Genomic DNA, 13,208 nt, shown 5'->3' on the forward strand with positions numbered 1-13,208 from the left:
GTGGATGGAAACATGAACGCCACGAAGTACTGGAACATTCGAGACAGCCAACACTGCCTACAATTTACCAGTTTTACGGAAACCGGCTATTCTTGTTTCAGCATGGCAACGCTTTGTGCCATAAAGCACGCTCCATTCCGACATGGTTTGGAGATATGGGTGTACAGAATTTGGATAGTGGCCAACTCGATACCCCAAAGCTCAAATTTATCCTTTGGGATAAATTTGAACGTCGGATTCAGGCAAGAACGACACGTCCAAATTCTGTGTCTGAACTGACCACTGTTTTGCAGGAGGAATGGAAAATTATACCTGCGACTAGTTACCAGCAGCTCTTGAAAGCGTGCCAAGGAGAGCGTGTACAATTAATTGTGGTCAAAGATGTGGCCAACTCTTTATTGAATTTGCAATAAATGCAGTATTATCTAAACTCCACTGGTGTCCAGAGAATTTTTTTCCACATAGTGTATAATGCCTGCCATGTGGCGGCATATATCCTAACAACTGCACTTCTGATAGGTTCTAAACTTAAGTCACGCTACTGGCGAACCGCTGCAACTAAACATTATTCATCCCTTAAATTTTTTACCCAAGAAAAGCAAAATGTAAGGCTCGCCACTAACTGCTCCTCTCAAAGTTCGCCTAACAAGTTAGTTCCGAGATCTCATAAAATCAGGAGACTGAAAAGGCCGGTCGCCAAAGACTTGATTGTATTCCATGATAATGCTACAGTCTTCTTTTATGTGTATTATCACCTTCCAACCAAAATCTGCTGTACCAAGCAAGAAAGAAATTAAGAAAGAAAAAAAATCTTATGGACCAGAGACGCAACAATATTCATCAGAAAGTTACAAAACTAAAATCTAATACGAATCAAGAGTTTGGATGACACATTAACAGGCTATCACAATGAAATCGAAGTTTTTTAATCATATCACAAAAATGAATCAATACAAAACCGTATCACCTCAAAATCCTTCACAACCGAATACTTAATAGTATAAACATAAACATTGCAAATATTCAATTTATGATTTATACATAAACTGAACTAGTTAGTGCTTAGGGCCTCACATCATCACAAGGACCTTCTAAAATTATATTAAACCTAATATTTTCTCAGTACGGAGAGCTTCTAACAAGTTATAGCTTAGGGGCCATTTTAATATTAATTCTGACAACAATAACAACACTGCACAATATTTAGACGTACTGTCTTTGTATAACCTAGGAAATAAATAGTTGGAAATACTTCACGACTTATTCTATAGATCATATAAATAAATATACAGGCACCATCAAATAGGTACATTGCAATCACAAATTCAAATTCGCAAATCATTATTTAGTAGCCCTAAAGTTACACAATAGTACACAATCCTTGCAATGTTCCGAATCTGAAAGCAGTACGAAAAATAATAAACGAAGAGTAGTTAACCATAAAATAAGAAAAACCGACCGGAAACAAGTGCGATCATTGGATTCTATAGATATTTTATACTCAAATATTCAACTCACTCTATCGAAAATATATAAGACGGCTATAAAGAAAATGAAAACACGCAAACAAGCTAAAATTTCTGAAAAACACAAACTGCAAGTTTAGATGTACAAAGAAAGAATGTTTTATGGAAATAACTAAAGCGATACCCAAGTAACACATCTCTTGTTTCTTGTTCTTATAAACAGAAATGAACAAGAAACAACATTACAACGCATATAAGAAATGTAAAAAGAATCTACTATGGAGACAATTAACCTCGTACAAAACAATTTTAAACAAACTTGCCATCTGATTAAAAAAGACGCTGGATTGCACTTTTAATACAACTGCCTTTTAAACCATAAAACACAGCTTCATGAAAGAGGCGAAACTCTTCGAACGGTTATTAAATGACTTTAGCCAGTACTTTGCAAACAATGTGCTAGAACTATAGAAACCGATTCATCCATTCACAAAGCGTGATCCTCCCTAATGTCTGTTTTTCTTGGACCACAAGAAAAACAGACATTATGGTTTCCAGCCATACAATAAGAAGCACTATTCTCTGTTAATCAAATGAATCCAAGCAAAGGTTCAGGAGTCGATGGCATCAAATCAAAAGATATTAAATAACATAGAACTACCATGGGTTCGATCATATTAAAATTATCAAATATTTTATTTGAAACAGGACACCTAACCAACGCGTAAAGACCACTTTAATCACACCTTTGTATGTATGTGTACATACAAACACATACATACAAAGGAAAAGAAATTCAGTAACCCACTACAACTCTTTACTACCTACTAGTTATCAACCAAATAATCGAGCAGATCGTTCTTAACAACTTGCTACATATAGAAAATTTTCATGTAATTCCAAAAAAGAAAAGACAATAAAGTTTCCAGAAGAGTGAGTACGGGACAACTGCGTATCTCTCTCTTGTAGGATGTTGGAGCTTTAATTAGTACTGCATAAGAGAAAAACAAATTTTCACGGTCTTCTTTATTAACCTGTATAAAGTATTTGAGATTCTCAAACATGAATCTCCTCTTTCAAACATGAAAAGCTTAGACTCAGGGAGCTTTTCTCTCTACTCTTCTGTTTAGCATTTATATGCATGACTTTAACCAGCCACCTTTTAATCACGGCTCAAGCAAGCATGCAACATAACATAAATATGGTTACCAGCTGGCTTACCTTAAACTCCATCCACTTAACTCTGATAAGACAAAAATCAATGATATTCAGAAAGCTACTGAGCCAGCCAGCCAGTTGCCAATAAGTGCATAACCTGGAGAAGCTAAAGCTAAGAACTTCATGTTACAAGAGGCCTTTCACCTCAGTATAGATAGCCTAAATTTACTCAGTAGAGGGGGTGGAGCTAATCAATGTGACCCTGATTGGTCCTCATGTAAGGCATTTTCAATGGTAAAACTATTACCATAACACATGGGTTGAAACAATACGATACCTTAGAATTCATCTTGATGCAAATATGAACTGGGATAATTACATAAAACATCCACAGAGCAACTCCAGATAATAAAGGCATTTGTATACAAGGTATTATCGAAAAAGTATTAAGATCTATATCAATTTATGCATTCTGTGTAGACTGAAAACTAGATAGATTAATATCCTCTCAGTATGAAACGGTAAAGCTGATATTTGGGAGCAAACAGATGATGCCAACGATTTCTTCACTGCAATCTGCAATAGCATTACGAAATATTAAGAGCCAACTACCGATGCAGTTTTGTTAAGTATAGAGCCACATGTATAATAAGACCTTACTCAACCAACTATATCACAAATTATATACAACAATTATTACGGAAAGGTTACCCAAAGCTTTTATATTTCATGTGAACTAAACTACAATTTGAAAAAAGAAAAATCTTGCAAACTACAGCACTCTAAACAGAGCCTTAATATTGCACACTATGAAAATGATATATGCACTCTGCATACTCTACAGATCTAATATAATTCACAATACAAGCTTGGACTTTATTTTCAGTTCAGTGATGCATTACCACAGTATTGTGTGTGTGTGTGTGTGTGTGTGTGTGTGTGTGTGTGTGTGTGTGTGTGTGTGTGTGTGTGTGTGTGTGTGTGTGTGTGTGTGTGTGTGTGTGTGTGTGTGTGTGTGTGTGTGTGTGTGTGTGTGTGTGTGCGCGCGCGCGCGCGCGCGCGCGTGCGTGCGTGTTTTTCATATTCATGCAGTGGTATATAATGGTACTTTTGCCAACGCACTAACAGCAGCAAACTAAGGTGCAATCACTAATCAGTGTCATCCTCAGATAACATTAATAACTGGACTACTGTGTTCAGGTCGCCAGGAATTCTCTAGGATGAGAAAAGGATTGAGAAGCGAATGGCAAAGTTGATGAGTAATCCATGGAATACTTCGTGATGATAGATTCAGAGTTTGTGGGTTGCTAAAGTTGGTTTCATGGCAGAAAAGAAGGGATATGATAGAAACATTTGCGTTAGTAAACTGGTTTTATAGGATTAAAAAAAAATCAGCTAATGCCTTTTTATTCCCGTATAGGGAGTAGGAGAGGCCGTTTAGCCATATCTAACTTTTGGAGACTTAGTAGGCGATTCAATCTCCACTGGCAGCCAATCAGAGATAGCTGGTTCAAGGCTATCACTAATTAAGCGGGACACAGTGAAGAGAGAGAGAGAGAGAGAGCTCAACATGTGCAGCCATCTCGTGGTCCCTAACCCTAACACAATATATTGTGTTAGGGTTAGGGACCAGAAAAAACCCGCTTGCCCATGCCAGAGATCGACTAACTTGGGAACCGGTCAAAAAAAAGGCTTAGAAAAATTTCCTCTAGTCGACGACTAGATTCGAAACAAAGTCTTTCTTCGTGCGGTCAAGCGCCGTGGTATGCAAATGCCACATCCACTGTGCTAAACAGGCTCCATTTCAGCAGTTTGATAGAGGTGGCAGAACAAGGGGGTCATCTCTGGAAACTGGGTAACAGCTTGCTTAGCAAGGGTGTTAGGGGGGGGGTAGGTTTTTCGCTTTCAAATGAAATGGAATGTGTTTCCAGAGTCAGTTGTGAGTGCTTTATCTGTTAATGGATTCAAGGAGAGCCATTATTGATATCGTGAATAGTTTGGTTCACTGGAGATGAGGCTTCGGGCTCTATGGAGGTGCCCGTATAGTGATAATAAGAAACAACACAAGCTTCGAGGATACACGTATTGCATTATTCTTTAATTATTATGCAACACCTGGAGTCAAGACTCATATACGCTTGTTAAGCACATAGACTGTGACAGGATAATTAAAAATAATACATCATTGATTCAGATAATTGCTGTAGATGTCTTGTTAAATTAAAGACATTGCTTTGTCTTCCAATAAACGATTTTTGAGTAAACGCAAAAATCGTTTATTGGTATAAGTAGTACATAAAGTTGCTAAAAATCATCAATGTACTCATGTACTACAAATATTTTAATTTTTCGGAAAAGTTTCAGTTTTTCTTTTTGAAGTCATAATTAGTTAAGTATTATGCGAAACCATCAGCGTAAGAAATTCTATGGCAAATTCTGATTCATTGATACTTAAATTGTTATTTATTCATTCATCTTTTTCGCACGAAAACGTGGAGGTATTATCGCTTGCAACCGGGATTTTATTTATTTAGTTTGTTATTTCTGATGTTGGTATACGCACTGGTTTACCGGCTTTGATAGTGCCGGTGTGAGTTTGGCCTGTCTTTTAGTCGTATTAAATAGAATGTGTTTGTTTAGTATGTGTGGTATATATTTTTATGTGTTTCTAATGTGACAGCTAATTACTCTAATTATTTGGTTAAGTACAATGCAAAAATGGGATTTACAGTTCTTAGTATTCTGTTGGATATGTGCAATGTATGCATTTGGTATATGGATATTTTCTTCTGGGTTTCTATTGAACCGGGTTGAATTAAATAACAGTAGTTCATGTAGTGATGTACAGGATTTTCTTAAGCAGGGTTACATCAATTCCAATAAAGCATTTAATTTAGATTTGATTCCAGACGAAAACTGGAATCATACTTGTTGGTTTCCTTCTGGATTTGACAAAGCTATAATTATCATTATAGATGCTTTGCGTTATGATTTCGCATCATATGACCAGAATCAGTCCGCCGGCCTTTTGTACTATAAGAACAAGATGCCTCTTTTAAAACAGCTGGTGAATTCTAGACATGGAATGTTATTTCCATTTGTAGCAGATCCTCCAACTACCACTCTGCAGAGGTTAAAAGGTTTGGTGACAGGCAGCCTTCCTACTTTTATTGATATCAGCAATAATTTTGCTAGTACCGAAATATGTGAAGATAATTTGATAAGGCAACTTTGGAAGCAAGAAAAAAAGATTATATTTATGGGTGATGATACCTGGAAAGGCTTATTTCCGACATATTTTGTCCGTGAATATCTTTATCCATCCTTCAATGTTAAGGTATTTTTGTAAGTTCATCTCATGGATAATTTGTATCATTATTATTATCACTACTACTATTAAACCTTAACTTAGAAGCCTTTCTGTCCACTTATAATAAATCATCTAGCTCTTAAGTATATTAATCAGAATGTTAATGATAGCAGATTCTCTAGCTATCATTTTGCAGAAGTTAAAAGAAGACCTTTTAACTTCCTACTTTTATTGATATCAGCAATAATTTTGCTAGCACTAAAATATGTGAAGATAATTTGATCTGTGTTTTCAAGAACTCTGCATTGCATTCCACACACTAGTACCCACCTCTTTCCATTTGGGAAAAAAAAAAAAAAAAAAACTGCACACCAGTTCAACTTGCTATATAATCCATTACAATTACAATGTAATAGTGGATTATATAATAAACATTTGAAAATATATTGTGATAAAGCATCACATTACAGTAATCTATCCTCCAAATCAGTCTGTTACTTGTCAAGACTCCAACATTATCAGATCTTATGTTTCTATCGTCTAAGGCACTTTTTACCATATCAATCCACCTATATCTTGGTCTTCCTCTGGGTTGTTTCCTGCCAACCTGGCAAAGAACACTTGTTTTGCTAATCTTTCCTCTCCCATTCTGTTTAAGTGACCATACCACCTGAGATTAGCTCTGCTAATGTATTCCTGGATACTGACAATGTCAAGTTCTTTCCTAATATCTTTGTTTTTAATATGATATTGCTATTGATGCCATCTGTTCATGCCCCTAATCTTTCTCAGGACTCGCATATCTGCAGTCTCTAGTCTTTCGTCAAGTGTTTTACTTCTGACCTAGCTCTCGGATCCATTAGTCAAAACTGGTTTGAACACTGTCTTGTATACAGTTAATTTAATGTTCTGACTAATTTCTTTCTTATTCCATATGAATTTATTCCTTTGACATCCTACCATAACAGCTTTGATTCTGTTGTCTATTTCCATATTTAATTGACCATCTTTACTAAAAATCGTGTCTAAGTAGCTGAAATGTTTTACTTGTTCCACAGGTTCCATTCAAAACGCAGTTGACATTTTCAGTGATTCTGCCTATTATTGTTTTTGTCTTGTTATTGCTGACCTTCATACCATATCTATTACAACAGTTATTCAATTTAGTCAGGGAATCTTGCAGACTTGTACTGGATTTATTTAGTAGTATAACATCATCTGCATAAAGTAAAGCGTTGAGATTACCATCTCTAATTTTGATATCAGGCTTAATATCACTGTCCTTCATAGTGTGATCCATAGAGATGATAAATAACATTGGATATAATGTGCACGTCTTGTCGCACACCCGTTTTAACATCAAACCATCTTCCTGTAACTCCTTCAAATTTAACTGCTGATTTACAACTTAATTATACACTGTTTGGAAAGAAATCAACAGACACCATTGTGTGAGGAACAAACAGCCACGACACTCACTTTAATAAGATATAGGATTCCCTTTCACTGCAATGACTGCAGCAATCCTACAGGGCATACTTTTTCGCAAGCATATGATAGCAATCAATGGAAAATTTGGACAATTCTTTTCGTAGGCATGTAATGAGGTCCTGGAATATTGTGGGGCAGATGTCCCTTTACCTCACCCAATGCTCTAGTTCATCTCAGATGTTCAGTAGGGTTGAGATTAGGGCTCTGCGGAGACCAGTCAAGTGTGATGATGTTCATGTCCACAAACCACGCAGTTATAACAGCAGTCTTAAGACGCAGCCTTGCATTGCCTTGCTGAAAGAGACAGTGGTCAGTTTCCTAGAAACGCCACAAAGTAGGAAGCATTACATTGTCCGGACTGTTCAGATATCTCTCGGAGTTCAAAGTTTGTGGCACCACAAACAGAGATCTGAGGCTAAACCAGAAAAAACGGAATATATCCATCATACCACCACCACCACCACTGAAATTCATAGTTGGGGTTATGCACTTTGGTAAGAGACCTTTACTGGCATCCGTTGCACCCACACCTGTCCATCTGCTCTATAGAGGGTGTTGCATGATTTGTCACTCCATAACACGAGCTTTCAAGCTGCTGCATCCCACTGTACACCACTGAAGACAATGCTGCATGTTGGTTTGGATAATGTGGGGATTGCATATTGCAGTCCTACCATGGAAACCCATATTTTGGGCCTTGGACCAATGCCTGGAACTCCACATTCACCATGTAGGCTGAGAAATTGGTTTTTATGTATTATCCTTCGTAGCAGTCTGTGGTCATGTTCAGTGAGTGTGGTGTAGTAGTCCACTGCAGGTAGCACTTCACTTCCATCTTGGTATGATATCACTGATTGTTCACCTGGGATGGATGGCCCATTTTGTCAGCAATTTGTTGAACAGACAAGCATGCAGCATGGTATCCTACTACAATGCCTCTCTCAAACTTCCTCAGCTCCCTTCTTGCAGACATTTCACCCAGACACAATTGCATTGATTTGGGAGCATCATGTTCCTTCAGTTTTTACTGGCTACAAACAGGTGACTCATTACATGGCATAATGTACCTTGTTCATGAGGATGTCTGTTGACTTCCAAGCAGTATAGACTAAGTATTGCTTGATGTAATTTCCAATTTACACCATATAACTGGAGCATTTTGAGCAGCATTTCTCTTGTCAACTTGCCATAAAACATAAATTCCCTTGATTTCTGAACTATTTGTCTTAAATTGAAAATTTAATCCTGGCACAACCTCTGTTTCACCTGAACCCAGCTTGTTCTTCTCCTAACTTTTCCTCCACAATTTTTCTGAACTGTTTCTCAATTATACTTGCATAAATCTTACCAGGAACACTCAGTATTGAAATTCCTTTTGTAATTTTCATATTTGGTTTTATTTCCCTTTTGGTAGATGGATACTACCAGTGCCCTATACCAGTTACTTGGATACTACAAGTGTTCTATATCAATCGATCCTCTGACCATGCCTTCTGAATTAAGCAGTGTAGCCACTATAATACTTTTACATCTCCATATTTTATAATTTCTCGAAGAATATCATCTACTCTAGCCGCCATTCTAATTTCAGGTTTTTGGTAGCTTTTTCTACTTCAAATACTGATATATGTTTCTGATGGCATTCCTGTTGAGTATTTTTTACCATTTTGCTGTCACTGCTTGTTTCATTTAGCAATCTTTCAAAGTAATTACTCTAAGCATCTGGGATATCTTTATCTTCAGTTTTTATGTCACCTTTCTTATCTCTGATTCCCTGGATATGCTAGGAGTGTAAAGTTCATTATAATAGATATACGATCAAATATATTTATGTATTATTATTTCAACCTCCATATAGTCGGCTGACTCATCATGGGAGGTTCCTTCAACTAACAAGATATTTATCATTATTATTATTATGAGACCTCCAGGGAGTTGAGGACTCATTGAGAGAGACTATAAATCATCCAAAGATGCACTCACCACCCCTAAGGGAAAATTATTCCACACACTCACTCACTGCTCTCTGGGAGAAAAACCTAACTCTTACCCCTTTTTTGACTGCAAATAAATGTAACTTACTTTGATGCCCCTGTGTTCTCTCCACACCTTCCATATAATGAAAAATTTCATCAGTTGATATCCTGTAGCACTCATTCAAAAGTTTATAGACCTCTATCATATCACTCCTCTTTTTCTGCTAACCAGAGTCTGCAATCCACATACAATCTGTCCTCATAATCTAAATCCCATAATCCAGATATAATCTTTGTAACTCTTCTTTGCACCCTTTCCACAGCTTCTTTATCCCGTTGGAACCCAGGAGACCAAATCTGCACACAATAATCCAAATGTGGTTTTATCAAAGCCTTATATAAAGAAGCAAAATTACTTCCTTATCCTTACATGTCAAGGTTTGCTTCAACATCGCAATTATCCTCTGAGTTGTATTTGCAACTTTTGCTATATGACCTTTATTATTATTATTATTATTATTAAACAAGACCTCATGGAGTCAAAGACTCATCTAGGAGGTCCTTTTATCTCACACACACATCTCATCATACCATGTCTTAAACACATTCAAGCTCCTTGCAGACACCACACTCTCAGGCAAGGCATTCCAATCACTCACAACTCTGCATGAAAAAAACCTGCCATTCACTCCCCTACTCACACCCTCTTTATACAGTTTCCAGGGATGACCTCTGGTTCTCCCCTGATCTCCCACTATTCTCTGTAGAACTTCTCCACCATTGATCCTATAACAACCCGTTACCAACTTGTAGGTCTCTATCATATCTCCCTTCTTCCTTCTCTCCACTAGACTCTGCAATTTACATCTTTTCAATCTTTCCTCATACTCGACATTCCAGCGGTCAGAAACTACCTTAGTCAGTCGCCTTTGGACCCTTTCCAACATCTCTTCATCCTTCTGAAAACCAGGTGACCAAATCTGGGCACAATAGTCCATGTGTGGCCTAATCAAAGACTTATACAATGGAACAAGAATCTCCCTACTTCTACACGTCAGTGTCCCTTGTCTCTTCAGTTTCTTGTAGCATGCTGCTGCTAATATAATATGCCATTGGAACTGTAATCCATCCAAAGTGCATAACTTTACACTTACTAACATTAAATTGACAACCATTTTCTTTTGCTCAAATTTCCAGTCTATTCAAATCATTTTGTACTTGCTGAATATCAGTAGCATCTCTGATTGCCCTGCCTATCTTTGCATCATTGACAAACAATTGCACATCTGATGTTAGATCCTTTCTGATGTCATTAATGTATAGATTAAACAATAATGGCCCAAGGACTGAACCCTGAAGTACACCACTGGTCACCTTAAATCTGGCAAATTCACACTCACTGTATACCACTTTTTGATATCTGTCTGTCAACCATCCCCTTATCCAAGTCAAGAGTTTATATTCCAATCCCATATTCTCCAGTTTATGCAACAGTCTTTCATGTGGTATCCTATCAAAAGCCTTAGAAAATTCAACATTATCATAGTGTATCCATTCCCTTTATCCAATTCAGCCATAACATTGTTATAAAATATAAGCAAATTGTTAAAACATAACCTTCCTTTAGTAAACCCATTCTGTTCCTTGCAGAGTATAGCATGTTTGTCTACCCATTTCTGTTTACAAGTTCTTACCAACTTCTCTAAAATCTTCACCACCACACCAGAGATACTGATAGATCGGTAGTTAGACACGTCAGTTTTTGCACCACCCTTGTACAATGGAATTCCTTCCATTCCTGTGGTATCATTCCTGAGCTAAGACTCAAGTTATAGAAACATGTGAAAGGCATAGCCACTTCTGCTGAATATTGCTTTAGCAAACAGGCTGATATTCTAGACAAATTCACATCCAGGTTATGCAACAGCTCTTCAACCTCATTTTCATGAACCTCTAACTCTTCATCCAATGTAGTGGTAGCACTGTGCACCATGTTACATACACCTGGTTGATATATCTTAGCAAAGCAAGCACTCATTAACTGAACAATCTCATTAGCTTTCGACACTCAAGTACCATCTGCATTCAATAAAGTTATTCTTCCACAGTCATTCTTTCTTTTACTTGCGACATAATGATAAAATTCTTTTGGATTGCCTTACGCTTGCATGGCCAATTTCTTTTCATACTCTAATTTAGATTTCCTCACAATACTCGTTACTTTTCTGGCCTGAGCTTTATATATTTCATAGCTCCTCTCATTCTTATTCTCACGATATTCTTTCCACATCATCTTCTTATGGATTTCTTGCTTAATAAGGTTGGACATCCATTTCACTCCCAACCTATTTATTTTTCCAACACTAGGGATACATTGAGATACCACCTCATTTAAGCACTTTTTCAGATTCCCATGCATTGCTGACATTTTTCCCTTTCAGTAACTGATACCATGGTACCAAAGATAGTATTCTCCTAAGTTGATCATAATTTCCGGCTTTGTAATTCAGCATGTAACTTGTTTTAATCGGAGCATCAGTACAATTAGATACTTACCAAGAAAGAACAGCATGATCACTGTTACCAATTGGTAGTAAAATAGCCATATTCATGACAGAAATCCCTTCTGATGCTATGAGCAAATCCAGTAGTCTTTTACCTCGAGTTCCTTCTTTCACATGCTGCTTGAGAAAGTTGTCTCGCAACAGTTCGATAAATTCCTCTTCTTTCTTATCATGAGATTTCTCCTCTACCCAATCAATGTTTAGAAAATTAATGACCCATAATCCAGATAACTCCATGAGGTCTTGGGATAATAATAATAATAATCATTCGTTTGGTACCCATAAGGTGATGCATTTCTTTGTCCCCTGCAACTGAGCAACACCATAACATATATTTCATTCTGTTAATCTCCACTTCACACCAGTTACACTCAAACTCACTGCTACATGGGACATTGTTACCATCATTGTTTTCTTGTGTTTCTATCCCAACTGAACTTAAGTCATCTGATATCACTAGCAGCACTCCTCTTCTCCTATGTCTTCTGTCATTCCTAAAAATAGTATGCCCATTAGTCCGAAGCGCCTCTGTAGCGCAATTGGAAGAACGATGGTACGTTGCGTCCTTTGATCGGAAAAGGCTTAAGTTAGATTCTCGTCATGACGGGAGGAATCTTTATATGGACATTTTCAATCGAAGGCGAGTTAGCCGATCTCATATGGAGATAGCAGGGTTTTTTCTCCTGGAAACTCGGGTTTTTCATCCCGCATACAAACAAATCGGCCCGTCAGAACACACGCAATTTACAGACAAAAAAATACTAGCTGTGGTGTTGGTAGTGGCCAGTAGATGGCGATGATGTTGATGATTGGTGGTAGAGGTTCAGTGTAGTGGTGGAGACGGAGAGTTGTACAATAGGTGTCCTCCCGCGACGAGTCTTCGGACTCCTTGGAAGTGTCACGAATAATAATAATAATAATAATAATGATAATAATTACACTCAATCCCACTTACCATATCTGATTCTGATATCCAGGTTTCACTAATGCCAACAATCCTAGTCCACATCGTATTCAATAAAGCAACAAACTCAACCCCTTTGTTTCTAATTCTCCTGGCATTTGTGTATTGACATAATAAATTACCACCTACCCTGTTCTTATAATTAGATTTCCGCAAGGTTAGCCTAGTGGCTTTACGCTTCGTAACCATATGCCTGGGGAAGGAGTGTCCTAGGTTCGATTCCTGTCAACGACATGAGGAGCTCAAGGATCTTCCTCAGCCATAGCCAAGTTAGCTGGT

The 13,208-nt window shown here is 37.4% G+C and overlaps 1 protein-coding gene across 1 annotated transcript in view; it reads left to right on the forward strand.

The window, feature by feature from the left end:
• Nucleotides 1–5,221: 5,221 nt before the first annotated feature.
• The window catches only part of PIG-O (phosphatidylinositol glycan anchor biosynthesis class O), a 151,359-nt gene continuing 143,372 nt past the window's right edge, over nt 5,222–13,208 (forward strand). The window contains exon 1 of the mRNA XM_090415991.1: nt 5,222–5,961. Within this exon, the coding sequence (XP_090272117.1) occupies nt 5,335–5,961 (627 nt within the window). The 5' untranslated portion in view covers nt 5,222–5,334. The remainder of the gene's footprint in view (nt 5,962–13,208) is intronic.

The sequence above is a fragment of the Typopeltis vanoorti genome, chromosome 3 (genome assembly GCF_054136105.1).
Source record: "Typopeltis vanoorti isolate ZY-2024b chromosome 3, IOZ_Tvanoo_1.0, whole genome shotgun sequence".
NCBI classification, from domain to species: Eukaryota; Metazoa; Arthropoda; class Arachnida; order Uropygi; family Thelyphonidae; genus Typopeltis; species Typopeltis vanoorti.